This window comes from Dasypus novemcinctus, chromosome 13 (genome assembly GCF_030445035.2).
Source record: "Dasypus novemcinctus isolate mDasNov1 chromosome 13, mDasNov1.1.hap2, whole genome shotgun sequence".
NCBI lineage: Eukaryota > Metazoa > Chordata > Mammalia > Cingulata > Dasypodidae > Dasypus > Dasypus novemcinctus.
Window position 1 is genome coordinate 928,468 of NC_080685.1, and position 24,114 is coordinate 952,581.

Genomic DNA, 24,114 nt, shown 5'->3' on the forward strand with positions numbered 1-24,114 from the left:
GGTGTGACGCCCTTCGACTGTATTAGATTCAGCTGAGAAGGCTTGGATTGCATTACGTTAAGACCAGGGCTTTGATTCGCCAGCCCGAGGGTGTAACTCAGGTGACATCCTCACCTCTTGGTGGGCTGTATAAACAGACCCTTGCCCAAGAAGACACAGAGAGGAAGGTACATGGAAGAAGAGAGCGAGAACTGGGTCAGTTTTGATCCTGGAGCTCCGGGGAGAGATGAGCCATGCTCCTGAAAGTTTACAGCTGGCCTTGTGAGGAGAACAGCCCACAGCTGCGATCGGAAGACGCTGGGCCCACGGAGCCTTCAGAGGGAGAAGGAAGGGGAGACCAGGCAGAGGGCCCCGCCATCTCGCTCCAACACGCGGCAACTGACTTGGGTGAGAAAGCAGCCTTGAGTTGGACTCTAGGGCCTTGTGACTGTCAGCTTCTACCCCAAACAAACACCTTTCTAAAAGCCAAGAGATTTCTGGTACTTGGCACCAGCACCCCTTTGGCTAATACAATATTGTCTATACTTTTTGTGACTGAGGCTCAGAGAAGTGAAGAAACTTATTCAAAGACACAGCTTCAAATAATGTCTTCCCTGCTGGTGCTCCTGCACTTGGGTGTGTGGATTTCTTGTGCAGTTTAGAAGCTGACTTCAAGCAGAACTGCCTTTGTAGCTAAAAAGAGAGCCCAAGAGGAGGTTGTCTCCAGCTGATGGCGGGTGACAGAAAGAGGCCGAGCCTAGCGCCGTGCCCGGTGCCTGGCCTCGATGCCACATCGACGGAGGTAATCAACGGCCGGCCTGTTTCCCTGTTTTGTTTGTGTCGGATTTTGGGGGGTTATTTAAGGTTTTATTTGGAGGCCTATTCCTACCTGAAATAGCTCAGATCTTGATCTCTCCTCAACCACTGGCCAGTCACAACGTCGTGTTGATGTGGCATAAACCCCGTGCAAGAACGATCAAGAAGGAAGGAGAGAAGGCACAGATGACCAGTAGCAGGGACCGTGGCAGATTTCACAGACGTTACAATATAGTAGGCAGATGGTGGAATAACTTCATGGCAACAGATTCCACAACCTTGAAGAAAGGACTCGGCGGGGGAGACGACAGCAGAGCCGTTTTGAGATGGGAATCAGAGAGCTGCACCTCCGAGGCCAGATGAGGGCTCTGGGGTCCTGTCCTTCCTTCTCCTTTGTGGCTTTGACACACCTGATGGCATCCTTCTTAAAATTTCCTGCATTCGGCTTCTATGCAACACTCTTAAGCTCCAGACATAATGGAGCAGAGAAGAGCTGTTTTGGCTGTGCCATGTCCAGATTCTGACCCACAGAACCCGTAATCATAATAAAAGGGTTGAGTTTAGCCGTTGTTTTTCCTATCTTCTAACAGTTCCTTTTAAACCTCCCTCTTCCTCCAACGCAGAACCCACTGCCAGATTTGGGGGTATTTTCTTGCATATTTGTGGTGGTTTGAAGCTGTGCTCACCTGAGAAAATGATGCTCTTAAGGCTGGTCCATCCCCGTGGGCGTGAGCCTATGTGGGGGCCTCTGGATCAGGGGGCCTCGGCCACGGGCCTCCGGGTCAGGTGTGCCCGGCCAGGGGCCTCGGGGTTTCGGGTGTGCCCGGCCAGGGGCCTGTGGATCGAGTGGCCTCGGCCAAGGGCCTCTGGATTAGGTATGCTCGGCTAAGGGACTTTAGGTTAGGTGGCCTCGGCCGAGGGCCTGCGGGTCGGGTGTGCTCGGCCGAGGGCCTCTGTATCGGGCGGCTTCGGCCGAGGGCCTCTGGGTTAGGTGGCCTCAGCCAAGGGCCTTTAGGTTAGGTGGCCTTTGCCACCGGCCTCTGGATTAGGTGGCCTCAGTTAAGGTGTGGCGCCGGGTAGAACTTAATCCCCTATAAGGGAATGAAATTCAGACAAAAATAGAGAAAGCCACAGGAGCAGGAGGCTGTGGGCCAGGACGCCTGGAGGAGGGGGTTGCCCAGCGGGCACCGCCACGCGCCTTGCCATGTGACAGAGGAGACCAGGAGCGCTGGCAGCCAGCCTTTGGGGGGAGGGCATCGCCCGCTGATGCTGTGATCTGGACTTGCTGCTGCCTCAGCACCGTCAGCTTGCCTGCCAATAAATCCCCATGCAGTGGTAAAAGCCAGCTCCTTCTGCAGTGCTGCATTTTGGCAGCCCAGCAGGTGGAGCGAGAGTCACGGGCACCGGACCACTGGCGCCACGACCCCGCTAAGACGTGGCAGAGGTTCTGCGTCGCCACCAGGACGAAGCCCAGCTCTCTCTGGCCTTCCTTGCTGGTCTCATGCTCTTCCCAGGCCTGTCTCTGGTCCCTGCCCACGTGGGCCTGGATTCGTCCAAATGCTAATTCCCACTGTTGCTGCACCGGCACGTCTTCCTGCCCCAGAGAGCAGCAAGTCTCCTGGATGATTGGGAGAGTGCAGACCCCCAGACCCCTTCCCTCCTTGTCAGCCTTTTCTCCAGGAACAGTTAGTGACCCTAAAGCACCAGGGGTTCTGCGAAAGAAGATGAAAATAATGTGGGTTATTTCCTAAGTCTCTGAATAAAATAATAGCTATCTGTGAGGATGCTGGAGCCAGTCGCCCCTTCAAATCCCAGTTCTACCACTTATTAGTGTGGCTTTGTGCAAGTTACTTACCCTTTCTGTGCTTCAATTTCCCTACCCATATCAAGAGGGAGTAAATAATACCTTTTTCACAGAGTCATGGTAAGGATTAGATGAGTCAGTACGTGAAATATGTGTCAAGTGCTCAGAATGGCGGCTGCAGAGGGTGTTTGGATAAACGTTTGTTTAAAATGGAACAAATCTCCTGCAGGTAGTTGCCGCGAGCCCTTCTCAGGACTGTTCAGTGCGCCTTTGGGAGCCTCGCGCCTCCTCTCCAGCTGGGTACACAGACAGATCCGTGTTTCCACAGCACCGCCGGCGAACGGGAGTTACGCCTCTGTCCCCATCGCTGTGATTTTATCACTGTAATGGTTGGCATCTCTCCGTTCGTCTACTGGCTTTTACTCATTTCTCATCCCTGAAATCTGAATCCTGGGATGGCCTCAATAACTGTGTTGATTCTTACTCTGATTTTACAAACATGGTAACTCAAGCGCAATACAAGCTAAATGAGTTATTCCAAGTCAGGTGGTAATGGGTGGCTAAATAGGCAGAGACTAAACCTTTCAGCCCTTTCCTCTAACTGCCAGGTGTGCAGCCACCGGCACACCTGTAACTCCAGGTACATTTAAACATTATTTAAAAATTCATACATTCATAAAATAACCCATATACTTTTTTAAGATTTGTTTTACTTTATTTTTTCTTCCCCCCCCTTCCCCTGCTCTGCTGTTTTTGCTGTGTCCATTCACTGTGTGATCTTCTGTATCTGTTTCTTTCTTTTTTAAGATTTATTTTATTTATTTCTCTCCCCTTCCCCTCCCCCCCCACCCCGGTTGTCTGTTCTCTGTGTCTATTTGCTGCGTCTTCTTTGTCTGCTTCTGTTGTCAGCGGCACGGGAATCTGTGTTTCTTTTTGTTGCATCATCTTGCTGCATCACCTCTCCGTGTGTGTGGCACCATTCCTGGGCAGACTGCACTTTCTTTCGTGCTGGGCAGCTCTCCTTATGGGGTGCACTCCTTATGTGTGGGGCTCCCCTACGCAGGGGACACCCCTGCGTGGCACGGCACTCCTTGCGCGCATCAGCACTGCGCGTGGGCCAGCTCCACACCGGTCAAGGAGGCCCGGGGTTTGAACCGCGGACCTCCCATGTGGTAGGCGGATGCCCTAACCACTGGGCCAAGTCCGCTTCCCATGTATCTGTTTCTTTTTGTTTTCTCTTCTTATCTTCCTCCTCTAGGATTCACCGGGATTCGATCCTGGGACCTCTGATGTGGAGAGAGGTTCCCTGTCACTTGCGCCTTCTTAGTTCATGGTCTCTGCTGCGCTTCACCTTCACGACTCTCCCTTCATCTCTTTTGCTGCATCATCATCTTGCTGCGTGGCTCACTTGCGCAGGCACTGGCTCACCACACCGGCGCTCGGCGCACTGTGGAGGCGCTTGGTTTGTTGTGTGGGCACTCGGCTCATCAGGCGGCACGGCTTGCTGCGCAGGCACGCTTTCTCGTCTTCTTTTTCAGCAGGAGGCCCCGGGGATGGAACAGGGCCCACCCATATGGCAGCCAGAGGTCCTATCACTTGAGCCACATCCGCTTCTCATAGGGCCTATTTTTGAAAGAATGTTTCCCCTGAGCCCGCCGGTTGTTTTAGGGTCAATCACTATAATTCCTGGAAAGCCAGGACCACAGGGGAGGAGGTGGACCTGCCTCCTTCTAATCACTCAGAGTATTTGCTGAATGTCTGGATAATTCTGAGGCCTCGAATCCAGTAAGGACAGGCTGCTTTCCACCCTCCAACTTTCCAAGTGTGGGCGCCAGCATGGCATCACGCAGAGAACCGGGGCCCTGGGGACGTGCCCTCTCCTTCCAGCTGCCAGCCATCGACGCTGCCCGGGCCTCCTCGCGGGCCCCTGGGCCTCCTGGCAGCTCGCCAAGGCACAGGACCCTCCTGGCTGTGCAGCCCTGGCTCCCGACCTGTGCCCTCTCCCGCAGGCGGAGGCGCGTTTCATTCCGCAGTTTGCGTCTTGTTTGTGTGTGTGTGTGTGTCCCGTTTTAACCACGGAGACTCGCGGACACTTGTGTCTCAGGCCTCCCGCCCATTGACCTCCCAAGACGGGTTTTCCTCCGTGACTTGAAACAAATGCAGTTAATGAGAATGAGCTGAAAGCCCCTGTGCCGAGCCTTGGGCGTCCCGGCCTCCAGCCCCTCGCCAGTAGAAGCGCCTTCCAGATGGAAGGACTGAAGCTCGAGGCTTTGCCCACGGACAAGAGCGGAGCCAGGCGAGCCACCCGCGCTTCGCGGAGCTCCTGGGTCGCGGGCCCAGCACCGGGGCGCCACCGCGTTGCGCTCGTCCAGTTCCCTTCGCTTCTCCCAGCGTCTCGGCTCCCGGGGCAGGAGGGGCGGGGAGCGGGGCGGGGAAGGGGCGGGCGGGGAGGGGCGTCGGCGCGCTGTCACCGGTGTCACGCCGCCCTCCCCGCCCCTCGGCCGGCGGCGTGGGAACGCGGCGGAGCGCGCTGCGGAGGCCGGGCGCGTGGGGCGCGGGCGCGCGGGCTTCTCGGCGCGGCCCCCGGAGCTCGCTGGCGCCGGAGCTCGCCGCGGCGCGGAGCCCCCGCCACCCGGGCGCCGCCGACGCCGCTCCCCGGCCCGGCCCCGCCATGGAGCCTTCGCCCAAAGACGCGGAGCCGGCGGCCGCGGCGGCCGAGCCCCGGGGGGCGTCGGCGTCCAGCGGGGTGGTGGTGCAGGTGCGCGAGAAGAAGGGCCCCCTGCGCGCCGCCATCCCCTGCATGCCCTTCCCGGTGGCCGTCATCTGCCTGTTCCTCAACACTTTCGTGCCGGGCCTGGGTAAGAGGCGGCGGCCGCCACCGCGGCGCGGGGGCTGGGGGGCCGGGACCCCCGCGCGGCGCCCCGGGGCGGCAGGTGGGCCCCCGCGCCCCGCAGGCAGGGGACGCGCGCCGCGTGGTCGTCCGCGGGCGGAGGCGCGGGGCGCGGGGGCCGAGCCGGGCAGGGCTGGAAACTTTGCGGGGCGGTCGGAGCCTCGGGCGGTGCCCGGGGCCCCCGCGCAGCGCTCGAGCCCCCCCCCCCCCCCCCCCCCCCGCCGTGGCCGCGCACCCTTCCGCGCGCGTGCCTGCCTCGGAGAGCGCGGGGTCGGGCGAGGGGCGCGGGGGCAGACCCGCCGGCCCGGGGACCCCGGAGCGCGCTGGCGGGGTGCGGCCCCCTGGGGCGAGCCCGCCCCATCCCGGGCGCCCGGGGCTGGGGAGCGACTTGTCTGCGTGGAGGCCGCGGGCGCGCCTGGCCAGGGGACACCTGACTCCCCCCCGACCCTCCGTTCCTGGGGAGCGGAGAGCGCACCCATGCCCTGCTGGGGTCGTCCCCGGCCGCTCAGGGGGGCACAAGGCCTCGCGGTCCGGGATTTGAAAACAGCCCGGCGCCGAGGTGGGCGGGAGGGCAGAGGCAGGAGACGACCCCCCGCGCGCCCTCCCGGCCCCGCACCCACCCGCGCCCACCGACTCCGCCGGCTGCGCCTGGCTCCCCGGAAAGGTCGCCCCCCTTTCCGCGCTGGAGGCGGCCGGGCGCGCCCAGGCTGCCCCGGGAGGAAGCCTGGGTGCACACGAGCCGCTCGCAGCAGAGGGTCCGAGTTCTCCAAAGCGGAGGGCTCCCCACGCGCCCACCCACGCCGAGCGGCCCGTGCCCCGGCGCCTCCTCGTCTTCTGCCCGGGCGAGCAGCAAACCTGTCCACCCGCGGAGCAGCAGGTCAGGTGGCTGCAGGGGGTTTCCCCGGCCGGGGCCGCAGGCAGCCCGCGGGGTCGGGGGAGGGGGCGCCGGCTGCGTTTGGTGACAGCAGCTGCCTTCCCCCGCTCTGCAGGGCGAGAGAGCCTGGGCGGCGGCCCCTTTCCGCTGCTTAAGGTGGTATTTTGAGGAAACCAGGACGCTGGCGCAGGCGCGAGGCTGCCACAGGTGCCGGCGGGAGCGCCCGCCCCGGACACCACCGGCCCCGCCTCCGCGCCTTTCCCACGCTCAGCCCTGTCGCCCCCTCGCCTGTCCCCACTCCCTCCTCCCTGCCTGAGGGTCCAGCTGTCCCCCTTGACGCCTCTATGGGATGTGGGTAAGCAACTTCTAGGAAACCAGAAGAAAATAAGCAAACTGCAGAAGACAAAACTGTGATCCACGGATGTATGAATTTTCATTGAATTTTCAGTGACCAAGTCCAGGCGTTGTCCGTTTTGGGGGTCCTGGGTCAGCGCGGGGTTCACAGCCCCTGCTCCTCCCCTCGCGAGGGGCGCTCCCCACACCCAGCCCCGCAGCGCCGACCTCTCCTGGTGTGCCCGGGATGCCCTGTGGGGCTGGGGTCTGCCGAGGGAGGTGGGCCCCCTGCTCCTGCGCCTTCGGCTGAGCTGTGCTGGTCCCTTCCTGGGTGCAGTACCACGGGGGTGGCCTGGGGGCAGCTGTGGGGACGGCTGTGGGGGTGGGCCCTGGGAACCGTGGGGACAGCTGGAGGGGGCGGCCATGGGGGCGGCCAAGGGGGCAGCCGTGGAGCCACAGTGGGCCTGCTGCCCGCCGCCCGCCGCCCCCCGCCCCCCGCCCGCCGCCCCCCGCCCCCCGCCCGCCGCCCCCCGTCCCCCGCTTGCTGCCCCCTGCCCGCCGCCCGCCGCCCCCCGCCCCCCTGCCCGCCGCCCCCCGCCCCCCTGCCCGCCGCCCCCCCGCCCCCCTGCCCGCCGCCCGCTGCCCCCGTGCTTGCTGCCCCCTGCCCCCTGCCCCCTGCCCCCCTGTCCCCCTGCCCCCTGCCCCCCTGCCCCCCTGCCCACTGCCCCCGCCCCCTGCCCCCTGCCCCCGCCCCCCTGCCCGCTGCCCCCCGCCCCCCTGCCCGCTGCCCCCTGCCCCCCGCCCCCCCTGCCCGCTGCCCCCTGCCCCCCGCCCCCCTGCCCGCTGCCCGCTGCCCCCCGCCCCCCGCCCCCCGCCCCCCTGCCCGCTGCCCCCTGCCCCCTACCTGCTGCCCCCCTGCTCCCTGCCCACTGCTCTTTGCCTACTGACCCCTGCCCCCCTGCCCACTGCCCCCTGCCCCCTGCCCCCTGCCCGCTGCCCCCTGGCCCCTGCCCCCTGCTCCTTGCCTGCTGCCCCCCTGCCTGCTGCCCCTGCCCCCTACCTGCTGCCCCCCTGCTCCCTGCCCACTGCTCTTTGCCTACTGCCCCCTGCCCCCCTGCCCCCCTGCCCACTGCCCCCTGCCCCCTGCCCCCTGCCCGCTGCCCCCTGGCCCCTGCCCCCTGCTCCTTGCCTGCTGCCCCCCTGCCTGCTGCCCCTGCCCGCCGCCTGCTGCCCCCTGCCTCCTGCCCCTTCTCTATCTGCCGTGGAGCCTTCGCCAGCAGAGTCCAGGCAGGTCTTGCAGGCAGCGTGTGTGCTGCCCCCCCGCCACCGAAGGCCCCAGTTCCTGGAAATCTCCCTTTTGGTTCCCATCGCGTTTCCAGGGCTGTCTGGCTCATCCGAAGCTCCTGTGAAAACTGAATATTCATGTCTGGCTCTGCCCTTTGAGGAAATTCAGCTTCTCTCAGCCCACTCCCTCGCTCACCCGACAACCCAGAGCCCCCTCCACACGCGGCTGGGAGGCGAGCGCCGCGATCACGGCTCTGGGCTGGCGGGGGGGTGATGGCGCGGGGCCGGGCTCTGGTGGTGGCGAAGTCCTCAGGGGCCCCGAGGGAGCCCCCAGAGCGCGCGTGGGTGAGACCCGGCGTCCAAGGGCCCCCCGGCCGGCTTCACTCACCCCCGCTCCCGGGACGCGGGCTGGACGACAGGGCCAAAGGCCCCCTGTTTTTTCCTGAAAACCTGCTTCCGTCCAGATCCTCTCCTTATTTGCAGAAGGGACGAGAGCATGGACGCAGCCGAATGTCGCGCTCCACCCCGCCTGCGGGAAGGGGCGTGGCCCAGGGCCCCCCAGTCCTCCTGGAGGCCTGCAGCCTCGCTGCCTGCCGGGGCGGGGGCTCCTCTCCGGGGAGGGGGTGGGGATGGAAGTGCTGAGACCCACCGGACTCCTCGTGGCATAATTCAAGTCAGTGGAAAACAACGGGAGAAGGAGAGCTGCCGCCCTGGGCAGCCGAGCGCGCTGGACGCTGCCCCTGCGTGTTCCCGCAGGCGGGCAGGGGAGCACATACGTCACTTGCGTTTGTCCGAGAGCAGCTGTCAAGCCCCAGAGGGCCCGGGAGGTGCCTCTTGTCAGGAGTCTAGGTGTACTTTCATTTGTAAAAGTCACGTCTCTCTCGATTGATTTGGGAAAATGAGAACGTTGATGAGTCGGATGGTGACGGGAAAGTGGGAGGGAGGAGTCTTCCCCGACAGTGAACCGTTCCATCAGACCAGTTGTCTGCTAATCTACTGCTGAGGTTACATAAATATTTCCTCTACCCACTCGGCGCCGTGCCCTGGGGCTCCGCTTGCCCAGTGAGAGCTCCAGGCTGGCTCGGCCCTGGGTCTCTCTCTTCTAGGCCCGTGGCTCCCACTGACGATTAACCAGACCCTACCTCGTGGCGTCTTTTCTGTTGTCGGCTTTTGTATTTAAGTTCATTCTCTGTCTGTTTCAGTGGAATCTAAGTTCCTTGAGAACAGTGACTACTTTAAATTTCTCCGTGGTATAGTTGTCCAATACCTTTATTTTATATATAATTGAGGTAGTCCTGAGGTTGAAAATTCCCAGAAAATTTATCTCCTTCTCAACCTTCCTTTGAAAAGTTACTTGAGGATGTAGTTAGGCAAAATAAAGGAGTAAATCAAGACAGAAGATATGGAATCCAGGAAACAATTTGGGCAGCCACAGAAAGCAGCCTCAGGATGAAATTGCTTAGCAGGCCTGGGAATTCACCAGTTCTCATTAGAGCGGGAGGACGGAAGCTCCAGGAAAGAGAAATCTGAGGATGCATGAGGGGAGACATTTCACGGGGTAGAGAGTGAGAAGTTAAGGATGTAGTGAAAAACACAGAGCAAGTGAGGCGGCTGTGGCTCAGTCCACTGGGCTCCCGTCTACCATAGGGGGGCCCTGGGCTTGCGTCCTGGGGCCTCCTTGTGAAGGCAAGCCGGCCCTCGCCCGCGGAGAGCTGATGCAGCAAGATGACGCAACAAAGGGAGACAAGCAGACACAGAAGAATGCGCGGCGAATGGACACAGAGCAGACAGCAAGCAAGCGGCAAAGGGGGGCATAAATAAAAAATGATAAATCTTAAAAAAAAAACACAGAGCAAGCAAGAAGGTGATCAGTAACTACAGTGAAGACAGAAAGTTATACGAAAGAATTAAGACCCAGAAATGAAGCAACCTGCCCGAGATCAGAAGCAAAAGGAAGAAAGGAAAGACTCCAGAGAGCAGAAGGTGCGAGAAAGAACTTGGGGATATCGGGGATGTGGTACAGAAGGTGTATGAGGCGTCAGACACTGAAGGCAAAACAAATTGTTCAGAAAGGCAGAATGCAAACACGAGGCAACCCAAAACGCCGCCGATCTGAGCGCAGTGGCGCTGAGGAAGCTCCCCGGCACGGAGGGTGGGTGCGGGTGGGACGGTGGCGCTGTGGGCTCTGGGCCACTGCTTCGCTCTGCGGGGAGGAACATTCGCCAAGCCACAATAACGTAAATGCTCGTTTTCAACCAAGCCGACCTCAGACAAGGCACCGCGGACGACGTAGTTTTAGTTGTAAAGGAGATGGTAAAGATTTCCTGCCCTGACGATATAAGATGAAAAACAGGCTGGAGAAGCTGGGAGGAGGAAGAGGAGAGAAGGGGAAGCGGGCAGATTCGAGGCTCGGTGCCGCCTTCTGCCTGTCTTCCCTGAAGGAGCCTGCGGTCCCCGCCTGGGCCGCTGTGCTCGGGTGGGAGAGCGCCCGCTTCCTGCCCCCGGGGGCAGCCTCGCCACGGCCTTGCGCTGGCCGACTGAGCGTGCGTGGAAGTGACGGGCGGCGCGTGTGCATCCCCTCCGCGTGGGCGCAGCAGCTCTCGCCCGGTGTCCCGGGAACGAGAAGGGCGCGTTTTGAGGTTCTGTCGTGGTCGGCCTGGGGGCTGCCCTTGCTTCCGACAGAGCCCACGCCGTGTCCAGGGCACAGTAGAGGCGTGGGACATGGCGGGGACCGGGAGGTATTGTTTCTAGCGGATAGACTGGGAAAAGAGGCCCCGGCGACGGCCAGCGGGTGAACTGAGTGCTGATGAGACCGGGTGGGGTGAGGGCGGAGGGACACCAGGGCGGGTGCAAATTCCCGTGCGGGAAGTCCACGCGTGACGACTAACATGGAGAAGCCGAGTCAAGCAGGGCTCGCGGCGCTTTGGAGATGAAGGCGCCTGGGAGAGCGCCGGCCCTTCCGGCCCCGCCCGTGCTTGGGTGTCCTGCCTCCTTCTCATGCCCACGTCGTCAGGGTCACCGTCAGCTCCAAGTCGCGGGAGCCGAGCTCCCCTCTGTCCCGGCTTCCCCCATCCCTCGGCAGCCCTGCGGGTGCCGCCCCCCTGGGAGCCCTTCCTCCCTGTCGCCGGCCGTCCCAGCCTCTCCTCCCGGCCTTCCCCGCTTCCTTCCTCATCGCTAGACCTCTGAGGCTGGGGCGCCCAGAGCCTTGGTCTTCTCTCTCCCGCCCGCACGCTCCCCCGCGCTGCACCCCAGGCTCCTGGCGTCATCCCGCCCGCAAGGGGGTCGAGGGGGCCCTCACGGCCACATCCCCAGCTCCGGTCTCCCGTGGGCTGCAGGGTCCAGCTGTGTGCCCAGCTTCGCCCCTGTGCAGTCGGAAGGCGGCCTCATGTCCACCTCCAGCTCCTGCTCTTCCTCCCAAGCCGTTCTCCTTCCCCTTCCCGGAGCCTGGGCCCAGGCGGGGGCTCACCCCTAACTCTGCCTTCGCCCTGTCTGCTGGGACAGCCCCCGTCTCCCCCCCCCCCTGCCGCTTCTCACCACTCGCCCTCCTCCCGCCCGCACCCCTCTCCCCCCCGGGCTGTGCCGCAGCCCCCTGTGGACAGGAGCCCCTGTTTATCCCTGCCCAAGCCTGTCCTCAACGCGTACCAGGGCAACCTTTCAAATCCCAGGTCCATCAAGCGCTCTGGGGCATGAATCCTCCCATGGCTCCCCTTCTTCCTGCCTCAGCTGGCGCTTTCCAGTAGAAAGACCCGGAAGAGCCACAGGTGTCCGCTAAGCCGCTCTGATAGCCGCAGTGTGCCACGTGAAGAGGTGCAGGTGAGCGTCACGTTGCTGTGTCCTGTTTAACTCCATAGATCCAAAGTATTATCATCTCAACACCTAATGCAGAAATTACCGCACAGCGCGTTTTCGTGCTCCGTCTTCAAAACCTGGAGTGTCCGGGTCCTTACTGCACGGCTCGGGGGGGCTAGCCCCTCTCCCCCACCCCGCTGCAGCCGCACGGCTCTGGGCCACTGCCTGAACACCCCGCGGGCCGGCTCCGTGGGCCCTGCGCGCTCTGCCCGGCGTGCTCGTCCGACGGCCGTCTCTGTGCGTCTCGCTGCGTCCTCGGGCCCCCGTGGGTGTCCCTGCCCCCAGCTCCCTGCCTTCCCGGCTTCGTTTTCCTTTAACTGCTCTCACTGTTAAATACACCGTTTCTTTTACCCATCTTTTCTGTTGCCTGGCTCCCCTGTTGTGACTGGATGTCCCACGGGGGCTTTTCTGTTTCGTTTTGGTCTGTTTAGTTCACTCATTGCTGTACCCCGGCTCCAGCAGGGTGCTGTTCTAAGAGGCCGTCAGTGATCAGCTGTCGAGGCAGCGAAGGTGGGCTCAACGGGGCTGAACTCGGAGCGGACACCCGGGAAACGAGTGGGTGCTCTTCATGAAAAGCCTTCTTCTCCTGATTTTAGTTTTTTGCACCATGTTTGTGTAATACTTGGATTCTTTTTAGAGGATAATAATCAATGTTTGCGAAGGACAAAGGACTTTCTATTCTGCTAATGAAAATGAAAATTGGGACAGCTTTTCTGGAAAACAGATAAGGAATTATGTATCAAATGTCTCAAAAATGTTCCTATATTTTAATTCATTAATTCCACTTGTAGGAATTAATTCTAAGGAAACAACCAGAAACATGGACAAAAATTTAAGTATTAAGGTGTGCTCTGAATTGTTATTAAAGTATTGAAAAAAACCCAAACGATAACAATAGAATAGAAGAGGGACACAGATGTGGCTCAACTGATAGAGCGTCCACCTACCATATGGAGGGTCCAGGGTTCAAACCCCGGGCCTCCTGACCCGCGTGGAGCTGGCCCCCACACAGTGCTGATGTGTGCAAGGAGTGCCCTGCCACGCGGGGGTGTCCCCTGTGTAGGGGAGCCCCATGTGCAAGGAGTGCGCCCCGTAAGGAGAGCTGCCCTGCACGAAAAAAGCGTAGCCCTCCCAGGAGTGGCACTGCACACACGGAGAGCTGATGCAGCAAGATGATGCAACAAAAAAGAGACACAGATTCCTGGTGCCACCTGACAGGAATACAAGCGGACACAGAAGAACACACAGTGAATGGACACAGAGCAGACAACGGAGGGGGCGGGGCGAGGGAGAGAAAGAAAATAAATCTTAAAAAAAAAAAAGTCATTTAAAGAATGGAAAAATGGCTAAACAGCTTATGCGCTATCCTCACGGTGGAATGTTATGCTTCCAGTAAAATGCTGTTTCCTTTGTGGTGGGGAGATGTTTAGGATGGAAGGGAAAGAGAGGTCGAGTGAGTATTGCTTCTATCAGGATGATTCAAACATTCTTTATTTGCTTGGTTCTGAGGCATCTCCTTTTCTCATATTTTGATGTTTCTGAATTCCAGATGTATCATTTGATATAGAAAGAAATAATTTCTTTTTTTCTTTTTTTCTTAAAAAGGTTTTGCGACATCAGTGGTGCATTTGTTTTTAAGATTTATTTTTTATTTACTACCCCCCCCCCAGGTTGTCTGCTCTCTGTGTACATTTGCTGTGTGTTCTTCTGTGGCTGCTTCTGTCCTTATCAGCGGCACCGGGAGTCTGTGTCTCTTTGTCGCGTCATCTTGCTGCGTCAGCTCTCTGTGTCCCACGGGCCCTCCCAGTGTGAGAATTGAGGCGCTTGCGCTGGGACCTCGAGCTCCAGCCACCCACGCGGTCACCACTGGGCAGCCCGCCCACGTCCCTGAGGCTGTCGGCACTGGGGCCCGTCCACCCCAGAAGGTGGACTGGCCTTGGGGGATGAGGGCCAGGAGAGCGGTCAGCATGGAATCGGGGCCTGGGTCTAATGGCCGGGGGAGCACGTGTCCCCAGAGCCGAGTTAGATGGACCGGCGGGTCTCGGCCAGGGCAGGCGGTGGTGCGGGTGGCGTGGGGGCAGCGTGGGGGTGGCACAGGGGTGACGCGGGGGTGGCATGGGGTGGCACAGGGCTGGTGCAGGGATGGGGCGGGGCGGCGCCCTCCTGGGGCGAGCCGGGGCGGGCCGAAGGCGTGCTCTGCGAAGCCTCCAGGCCCTCGAGGTCGTGGTTCCTGAGCTGGACGCCCCCCGAGGCTGCCTGGAGCCTGCGGTGTGGGCCGCGGCAGGTGGGCTTTGCCTCTGGCCCGGGACGTGGGACCCCGAGCTCAGGAATGAGCTGGTGTGTGTGAAGAGCTTACCCCGAGCGCGGCCAGGCCCTGCCTTCCCTGCTTTGAAGGCCACCTCGCCCCTTCGCTGCCAGGCCCGGCGGGGCGTCCCTGCGGCCACGGCTCTGACCCCGACTGTCCTGGCCTGGCTCTGGCCCCTGGATGCCGTCTCTGGCCCGTGCTCCCTGTGCAGCCGCGGCGCCGCCACTTCCCGTGGGAGGATCTGGTCATGCAGCCCCATCGCCTGCCGGTGGCGTCCGCCTGCCACCCAGCCCGTGTCCAGCCGCTTTCGGGTGACCCCTTCATCGAGATACAACCCACGTGCCGTCAGTTTTGCCGTTTGAAGTGTGCAGGTCTTGGTTGCTGGCATTTCACCGCCTTCGGCTCGTTCCCCGTTTTGTCCTCCGGTTGCACGGTCTGACCACACTTTCCTGAGCCTCGGTAACTCAACGCGACGGGGACACCCGCCGGTGAGTGGGGCGGACGCTTGTGGGGGCCGATTCGCCGTTACTGCCCGAGCCCTGCCGGTGCGGGTGAGGGGCCGCGGGGACAGGCCGGCGAGACGCCCGCGCCCGAGGTTTGGGCGCCAGACGTTGCTTCCGAGGTTGTCCTGCTCTATTTTCTGCTTTTTTTTAAAAAAGGAAACTTCTTGCCAAGGAGGAAAATCTCAAGGAAAACGCCGTAGCGGGCGCCGCCGGCTTAGGTGGAAACGTGGGCCTTTGCGTGGTGCGTGAGCCACTTCCTCGAGGGCGCGGCCCTGGGCGTGGCGTTGACCTGTCCAAGGAGAGCGGGTGTCGGGCCGACGAGCCACGGCCGAGCGTGGCCGGCAGCTGAGGGGGCCGTGGGACCCCGTGCATGCCGGCGGCGTCTGCCTCACGGTCGCCGCCTCGCCGGGGCGTCCGTGCGCCAGTCGAGCGTGGTGTGGGTGCCTTCTGCTGTGACCCCTCGGGGCGCCCGCTGCCCACCGCCCGCCCGTCACTCCGGCTCCCACCTCCCTTCCCCTGGGCCCCGGGCCCCCAGCTGCTCATTCCGAGCCGCTGCCCTGGCGCTGTGCTCCCGGGGGACCGTCTGCCCGGCCCTCCCTGCCGTGGCCGTCGGACGTCCACCTGCCTCCGTGGCCCGTCTCGGGGCCCCTCCTCCTTTTGCCTTCCGTGGCCCTCCCGGGACCCTCGAGTCCTGGGACCTCCCTTTGTCCCTGCCCTAAGTTTGCTCTCGTCCTCGTAACCCTCCCTGCTCGCGGTGCGGCCGCACCTGGTGAGCGCGTGGACACGGAGGTGCCTGTGCGGACCGGAGCCGCCTCCTGCTCCCCGAGCCCGGGAGCCTCTGCCCCGGGCCTCGGGGTCCCGCCCAGCCCTCCCAGCTCCGGGAGTAAAGGAGGTGCCATCGGGGCCGGTGACCGTCCCTCCTCCCCGCCGCGTGGATTTCTGAGGCGTTGGTGTCCTGGCTGCTCGGGGGCGCGGTGCCTGCAGCGGGCAGTGAGCTGCCCCGTCACGCGGCTGAGCGCCTGCCCCGGTGGGCTGCCGGGCGGCCACGCGCTCCTCCCGGGTGGGGGCGCCCCAGAGCAGGTCGCCATCCACGGACACCCCGTGTCTCCCAGGTTCGCAGAGGGTGGTCCCGGGAAACCGTCGCTGACGTTTGGGCAATGATCCCCCATGGACGTTGAACCAGGGGCAGGCTTGGCGAGAGTGGGGTACGTGTGTGGCCTCAGAGTGTGTCCCCACAGAAGGCCACAGCTTGCTTGTAACCGCGGGGGATCCACGATGTTTTGACGGGGCGAACAGAACCGGCGTCACGTGAGCTTTGGAAGCGCGACGCGGTGTGAGAGGAGCCAGCCACAAAAGCTGAAAGACCTCGCGCTTCCAGAACGGGCAAAGCCACGGGGACCGGGGAGCTCAGCGGAGGCCCAGGCCCGGGGGGGCAGCGGGAGGCTGGGAGCGACTGCTCAGGGGCGCTGGGCTCTTCGGGGGTGATGGAATGTTCCGGGAGCGACGGTGGGGAGAGTGCACCTCCTCTGTGAAGACACTAAAAGCCACGGGAGTGTTCCCTTCAAGTGGGCCAGCTCTGTGGCATGTGGCGATCTCAGTAGCTATTTTTAAAGCTCCCATTACCAGTGGGGGAGACGACGTGTGGGCCCTGTGCTGTGATATCCTGAGCAGGCCCGCTTCACGTCGTCGTGCTCTCGGGGACGCGCGACCTGCCTCTGCGCACGAGGAAACATCAGACCAGCTCTAACCACGGGGCGTTCTCCAAAACACCTGCCTGTGCTCTCCAAAAATACCGGGTCGTGAAAGAGTACGGGGCCTAAAAAACACGGCAATTAAATGCAAAGTGTGATCTTGCGCTGGCTCCTCGGCGGAGGGAAATAGAATCCCCGAGAAGGTTGTTGCAGCAATTGCCAAAATTGGAATACAGCTTGTAGCTCAGATCAAAGAGTCTCAGCATTCGTTCCCTAAATCTGATGACCACACTGTGGACAGGGAACAGAGTGTCTTTGTTCTTAGGAGACACGCTAATGTGGGAAGGGGTCATGGGCCACGATGTTGCACCCTGTTCACAAACGAATTACATAGAGAGGGGAAAGACCGACAAAGCACACGCAGGAGAGGGTTTAACATCGTCACCTGGGCAGAGTAGACCAGGGTTCTCTGTAACAGTCCTGCAACTTTTCAGTAAGTTTGAAAGTATTTTAAAATAAAAATTTAAAAGCTGTGTGATTAAAAGCCAGACATGCTGGGCTAGTTCAGAGCTGGCAGCTACGCCCTTCCTCCAGCGCTGGGTGCCTAGTCCACCCTCCCCTGCTTCCTGGGGCGCAGGGTCTGCCGGCTCCCGCTCGCTCACGCGGGGCCACTTGGGCTGCGGGAAGAAGGTCTTGTACAAGATGGTGTTGGGGACTTGTTTTTTTTTTTTTAATTTTAAATTTTAATTTTTTTAGGAGGTACTGGGAATCGAACCCGGGACCTTGTGTGTGGGAAGCAGGCGCTCAACCACCGAGCCTCCTCCACTCCTCCACTGGGGACTCTCAAAGGACACTTTCCCAGAGACCCTGCCCCTGACACCTGCAGAGTCCCTGCAGGAGCATTTAGCCGTCACCTCGAGTGGGTGCTGCCCCTCTGGTCCCCCGGCAGCAACGTGGCTGCTGCGCGCGTGCATTTCCAGGAGACAGGAGCCGGCATGCTCCACGGCTCCCGAGCGGCCGGCGGGGATGCGACGAGGGTTCAGCTGGCAGGAAGCGGGTGCTCGGCCAGCACGGGGCAGGCCCCGCGCCGAGAGCGACTTTGGAGAAGCCTTTATTTTCTCGGTTATTTCTTGTGTTGACATTTCGGTGTGAAGTCCAAGAATCCACCGTGGACCTCAGAAGTCCAACCGCACACCCACGGCCCGTGGCCGCGCCCTGCGCAGAGCGCCCGGGGCAGCACCCAGCCTCGGTGACGTGGGTCCAACTGCACACCCACGGCCCGTGGCCCAGCCTTGGTGGGTGGGACTTTCAGGTGGAGTCGTTATGTGGGGTCACCCTGAGGCCTGACTCAGACGGGAAAAAAGACCCCGCACCCCAGGCCCGGCCGGGGGGCTCTGGGTCCTGAGTGGGAGGGGTGGCACAGGCCTCCGGCGCTGCTGCTTGGGCTGGAGGGCTCGGGTGGGCCCAGCTGCGCCTGCTGATGGCTGGTTCCTGACACTGGGGCACCACGAGAAGGGGGCCGTACTGCTCAGACACTGATTTGGGGTACAGGAAGAGCAGACAAGAAAAACCTCGGGATTGGCAAGACGCAGGGTCCCTCGGGCTCACCTTGGGGCGGGACATGTGTCGTTTACTTTTTCTGCTGGTGACTCGTCTGAGCCGAGCACTCAAGGCAGTGGGCCGCGCCGGGCGGTGGGCCGTGCTGGGCAGTGGGCCGTGCCGGGCGGTGGCTGCGCCGGGCGGTGGCTGCGCCGGGCGGTGGCCGTGCTGCGCGGTGGGCTGTGCTGGGCGGTGGCTGCGCCGGGCGGTGGCCGTGCTGCGCGGTGGCCGTGCTGCGCGGTGGCCGTGCTGGGCGGTGGCCATGCTGGGCGGTGGCCGTGCTGGGCGGTGGCCGTGCTGCGCGGTGGGCTGTGCTGGGTGGTGGGCCGTGCCGGGTGGTGGCTGTGCCGGGTGGTGGCTGTGCCGGGTGGTGGCTGTGCTGGACCTCTGCCTGGCCCCCAGAGCCGGGCCTGCCTTGTTGGGGGCACTCGGGACTTGCTTGGAGACGGGAAAAGCTCGCCTTGGGGCAGGCACGAAGGGCCGCGGGGAGTGGCCTTCTCCTGTGCTGCTTCTGTCCCTTCTCTCCACATTCTGCATGGGGTCCCCACCCCATCCCTGGGTGAGGCGTCCCCTCCGCCGTGAGGGCCGCGCGGCTGGTTCCTGTTAGAAGCTCGGTGAGAACTGACACCGACTAGGGGTTGAGCAGAGTTTGCGTTAGAACCAAGTGGCCGCTCTCGGGTGGTCTGGCCCCGGCCACTCCCACCCTGGTTTCCTCGTTTTCCACGTGTCCCTCGCGGCTCTCCTGCGCGTTCCCAGCTGTCCCCCGAGCACGCGGCTCCGCACAGCCGTAATTGCCGGATGAGAGCCAGGAAGCGTGTCCCTTTCTCAAGAACAGCGAGTCCTCGACCAGCCTGGCCTCCGTTACGCCGTCACGACTCGCGCTGGGCGGTGACTCGTGCTCCTCGTCCAGGTCCCGCTTTGTACCCGTCCAAGGAAGGCGGGGTTTGTCTGACCCTTGTTTGTGCTGAGATGGTAAAAAAACAAACCCAGGCTGCCCGGCGACACCGCGAGCCCCTAGGTCACACCGCGAGCCCCTAGGTCAGGCAGGGGGTGGAGGTGCGCTCCCGCGGCGTGGCCGATGCGCCGCGCTCAGGCACGAGACCTGCCCTGGCAGGGGTGGCAGTGGACGGGGCTCGGAGGGCGCTGGCTGCTTCCATGCCACGGCCCTACCCCTCCCTGCCATTTGTCCTCCTCTGAGCTGGGGCTGACCCCGGGCCTGCGCTATGGGCGCCGCGCCCTCCACCTGGCACAGGTCGCCTGCCCTCCCCGCGGCCCCCTGGTGATCCCGGCACCCGTGGGTGACGCAGCTTCTGTCCTGCTGCCCCTTCGCCACCCTTCCCTCTCCTGCCCTGCAGGCCTCTGGCCTGGCACTGCCGTCTCCCAGAGACCTCGTCCTGCTCCGCCCGGTGTCCCCTCCTTAAGGGGGAAGGTGGCCCTGGGCTGGACCCCGCCCTGGCCCCGGGCTGTGCTGCCCTGGGGCTCCTGACGTGGTTTGGTTTCCAACAGTCTTCCTTCCCGGCCAGTAACAGGCAAGCCTTCCTGCCTCTGGGAAGTGGGGGCTCGAGGCTGCAGGCGGCTCTCTGAGTCCTGAGAGCTACGAGAGGGGGCGAGGCACGGCTGCTGAAAGCCGAGAGTGACTTCCCGGCCGATCTGGAGGCTCCCGTGTCCCCTCTTGCCTGCTCATGTGCCTGTGTGGTGGCCGCGCCCCCTCGCCCACCGGCCCCCCCCCCCCGGGACCTGCTGCCCCGCGCGCTGGCTCCCCCTCCCCTGGGCTCTTGCCGATGTTTTCCTCCTTGCCCCGGACCCCTTTTCCTCTGGGGCCGCTCTGTCCGCTGCTCGCTGGCTGCCCTGACGTGAGCCCAGGGCTGTCACCGTTCAAGAGCCAGCTGCTGCTGGGGCTTGTCCACCTGCGGTCCCTGGAAGCCACAGCGTCCGCCCGGCCTGCGGCTCACACTCAGCTCCAGCCTCAGCCGTGCCCCCCGCATTCAGGCCGGGCAGGAGGTCCTGGGCAGGCGACCGCCACGTCCAGCGGGCTTCCAGCGTCCCACCCCCTCTCGCTGCCTCTGAGCCCCTCTCCCCTACCCCGTGCCCCCCACGCCTCCACCGCCGTTTGGAGAGTGAGCGCTGCTGAAGAAGGAAATCGTCAGGTGCACGGTGTGGTTTTTCTGTGCCAATGCTTGAATTGTTAAAGCCCCCACTGATTCCTTGTTATGAGAAGAGTCATCAAAATATGCCTATTATGTTTTAAGTCTCTACAAAAGACCAAAAATTAGTGTATCATCCGCTTAAAAGGCTCCTCTTTGATAGCCATGCCAATTACTTTTTATAAAGCAACAAGGCTCTGGTTCGGTGCCTCTGCATCTGTTTTTTTAACTCCTGTGTGATTTCTGTGCAGACTTCTGAGAAGCAGGTTTTATAATCGAGATTCGCCCAGGCTAAATCACAGTGGCAGAAGCTTATGCAACTGCTAAAAACCTGAGTTAAAAATGGAATAGTCTTGCAGAGTGGGGAAGGTAATATCAGTAATGTGAAAATAGAAAGGAAGGAGGTAATATTTCAGCAGTTCAGGTCTCTTACCCATGTTTTTCCACACCCGAAAATCTTGGTGCCATTTTCAAGAATACATCTAAAGTGCAACCTCTTATTAGAAAAAAGCCACTTTCCCTCCACAGCTTCGGCCCTCTGCCCGCAGTTAACGCGGGGCCAGGAGCCCTTTCGACTGGCTTTTTGTTGGCGTGCCCTGACGCCCGCTCCACGTTTGCTAGACTGTGTGTGCTCACGAATGCCCATGAAGAAACAGCTTTGAGATTTTTGTAAGTGGGTTTTGTTAATTTGCTATTTTAAAAATACTTGTGAGACCTCTCCAGTTGCCATGGCGATGTAATTTCCATAAACATGGTTTTTGTGGGGATTTTTGCACATGGAGGTTGATGTGCCGTTGGGGGGGTAGGTGGGGATCTGGCAGCCCCCCCCGCCGCCGCTTCCCTCACAGGCTGCCCGTCTGGTTCCCGGAACGTTGTGTCAGGTCCGCTCTTCCCACCGCCGCCAAGGCGCGGGCCCTGGGAGTGGGCCGGGTGGCGGGAGGCCAGCGCTGCGGGCTGTGGCCGGGGGCGTGCCTGCCCTGCGCGTGGCCCCCCAGGCCGGGCTGGCCTGCGGGCTCCCCGGGCATTTGTCTCATCAAGCCCTGAGGGCTCCAGGGACGGCGAGGAGCCGAGGGCCCCTGCTGCCTTCTAAGCACGTTCACCCCCAAGTCCCACTTAGTGCACGATGCTGCTAAAATGCTGAACGTTTGCAGTGGGAAATAGCAGAGAGTAAAAGCACAATATTCGTGCTAAGCCAAACGAGAGCACACTGGAGGAGTAACACTTGAGGAAATGCAGGCTTAGTTAGAAGGCAGGGCCCCCGCAGCCCCGTGTCGGCTCAGAGGGCTTCACGTCCAGCTGGTCTCGGGCACAGGAGGAGGTGGAGGAGGAGCAGGGAAGAGAGAAGCGTCTAGTAACTAAACACGGATTGGAAAAGGAAGGAGGAAGAAGAGGAGCTCACGGTGCAGGTGCCCCCAGGAGCCCCCGGCGTGCGGTGCCCCCCACTCGGGCACCTGCATGGCAGGGGGCTACGTTGGTGAGAATCGTGGCTCATGGGAGCCACGCGTCACCAGTCGGCCGCTGTGGGCTGCTGTTCAGGTGCTGCCGGGAACGGCACGGGGCCCCCTGGGGCGGGTGTGGATCTGCGTTCCTGGAAAGCCGAGCCTGCGGTGCGCAGGAGAGGTGGTGTGTGTGCATGCCCTGCGTGTGCCCCGCGTGTGCTTGCATGTGCTCTGCATGTGCCCCGCGTATGCTTGCATGTGCCCATGTGTGCCCCGCGTGTGCTTGCATGTGCCCCACATGTGCCCGTGCGCCCCGCGTGTGCCCCGCGTGTGCTTGAATGTGCTCCGCATGTGCCCGTGTGCGCCCAACATATGCCCACCGGCGCCCTGCGTCTGCCCCACATGTGCCCGCCGGCACCCTCCCGGGCCTGGGCAAACGCGTGTGCAGAGGCTCACGCATGTTTGGAAGCCGCGGAGCCGGGCTCCACGACACGCGGTTCGCCCTTCCAGCACGTGTGTAAGGCCGTTGGACGGTGACGCCGCGGCCACTCGTGATTTGTTCAGTGTGTTTACTGGAAAAGAGAGCGCGGTGGCATCGGGCGCTTCTGAGAAGTGTGGGAGGCTCGGGCGAGGCTGGGCCCGAGGGCGACCTGGCACGGGCTGGGCGTGGGGAGGCCGGCAGGTGGGCCGTGGGGCGCCTCTGTCCGGCGGGAGTGGGAGCCCTGGGCTGGGCGACGCAGCAAGCCAGGAGGCCGCGGGGCCGGGCGCGGGTCCCCGGGCGAGGCTTCCTTCCAGCCCGGCGTAGCGCAGCGCACCCCGGCAGGGGGCTGCGGGCGGCGGCTCGGCCCGCCCATCGTGGGCCGCAGGTCCAGAGTGCCGCCGGGCGCCGGCCGCTTCCGTGACGCGCCTGGAGCAGAAGCGTCTCCTCCAGGCACCAGGCGCAGGCGGCTGGCATGGGTGGGCGCGGGGAGGAAGGCGTGCGCCTGCGGAGCGAGGACGCGGCCGCCCCTGGGACCGGCACCTGGCCGCCCGAGCCCCCTGAGGCCGCCTGAATCCCCCGAGGCCGCCGCCCGGCCTTGGCCCCCTGCGCTCTGAGGCTGAGAGGAGCTCGCCCCCGCTGCGTCCCGGGAGGGGACAGGAAGTGGAAGCACCGAGCCGCCAGAGGAGGTGTGGGGGGCCTCCCGCTTCCTGCCAGGAGGAGCACTTGATGGCAGCAAGGCAGGACCAAGGATGTTGCCTGCGCCCCCAAGTCCTGGAGACCCGTTTCTGGGTGTAGCTTCCGTATTTTGCTGAGGGAATCCCTCCTGGACCCTACCGTGCCCTGATAGCTGTGTGGCCTTGGGCAGGCTGCTTAACCTCTCTGTGCCTGGGTTTCTCTGCCTGTGAGATGGCGATAATAGCGCTGAGAGGGCTCTCTGCAGGTGGAGCGAGCGCGTGGCTGTAGTAAGGAGTAAACGTCACTGTCGCTGTCCGTGGAACTCACGTGGGGTGACGCCAGCCCCGGCAGGGCCCCCAGAGCAGGCCGCTCTCGCTGCAGCACCGGGGCGGGGCAGGCCCTTGGGACGCGATGGCCGGACAGGGGCGCGGCGATGGCGCTGCCCGGCGGTTCTCCAGCCTCGGGGGCGGCCGAGCTCCCCCCCGCAGATGGGTGGTTCAGCGCAAGTAGGAGCGGGGCGGGGCCTGGGAATGTGCATTTTTAAACGCCCCCCTCTGAGAACCACTCCCAGGGCCTTGCTGTGGGGGGCTCTGCCGCACCCCGAAGCCCGGGCTGGGGGAGAGGTGACCCCGAGTGGCCGCAGCAGCCCCTGGGTGCCGGGCCCGGCCTGCACGGGCCACGGGGTCCAGGCCGGCGGCCAAGGCTGCGCGGCCAGCCGTGGTCAGCCCTGGAAGTCCCCGGTGCCTGCGCCCGGGCCCCTCGTCCTCCCGGCAGGCCCCGCAGCGTCTGCGGTGGCTTTGGGTGGGAAAGGGCCTCCTTTGGGTCTGGGGCGATTAGGGCAGTTAATTGCGCTTGCTGCGAGGCTCACCACGCGGCTTTCGGAAGAAGCTGTTAGTTTAAACCAAATGGCCAGAGAAGACGCGGTGCAGCTCAGTGAGGAGCAAGGCACGTTCACGGGCTGTGGGCTGGAGAGGCCTCTGGGGCGGTTTCTTAGCAACGGGGCTGGCATCCGGCGGTGCCCGCGCGCACGTGGCGGCCCCAGCGCCCGGAGGGCGACCCCAGCCACCCCGTCCAGCAGGTGGGAGGGCTCAGACCTGTGGGCACAGCTGCCTCCCAGGAGAACCCGAGGGTGGGCAGAGCCCCCGGAGGCCAAGCCCCTGCCGTGGGGGTCCCGGGCCAGCGGCACCTCGTCTCCCAAAGCATCACGGAGAGGACCCCGCCCGTGCCGCCCTCCCCCCGGGCGCGGAGCCCACCGTGGCCTGTGGGGGGGGCGGCTGAGCCAGATCCTGGCTCTCGGTGCCGCGGGCCCCTCGGCAGTGTGCCGAAGCCTGGCTCCCTTCTCTGTCTTTAAAGAATGTGTTAAAAATACACTAAATTGCAAAGAAAACCGGGAGTGTTGAAATTCAGCTGACAGTATTTCTTACACAGTGTCAGAAACGCTGTGCTCC

The 24,114-nt window shown here is 62.8% G+C and overlaps 1 protein-coding gene across 1 annotated transcript in view; it reads left to right on the forward strand.

Annotated features, from left to right (window-relative positions):
- Positions 1-5,141: 5,141 nt before the first annotated feature.
- STUM (stum, mechanosensory transduction mediator homolog) overlaps positions 5,142-24,114 on the forward strand; it is a 51,018-nt gene continuing 32,045 nt past the window's right edge. Inside the window, exon 1 of the mRNA XM_058309375.2 lies at positions 5,142-5,457. Coding sequence (XP_058165358.1) covers positions 5,271-5,457 — 187 coding nt within the window. The 5' untranslated portion in view covers positions 5,142-5,270. The remainder of the gene's footprint in view (positions 5,458-24,114) is intronic.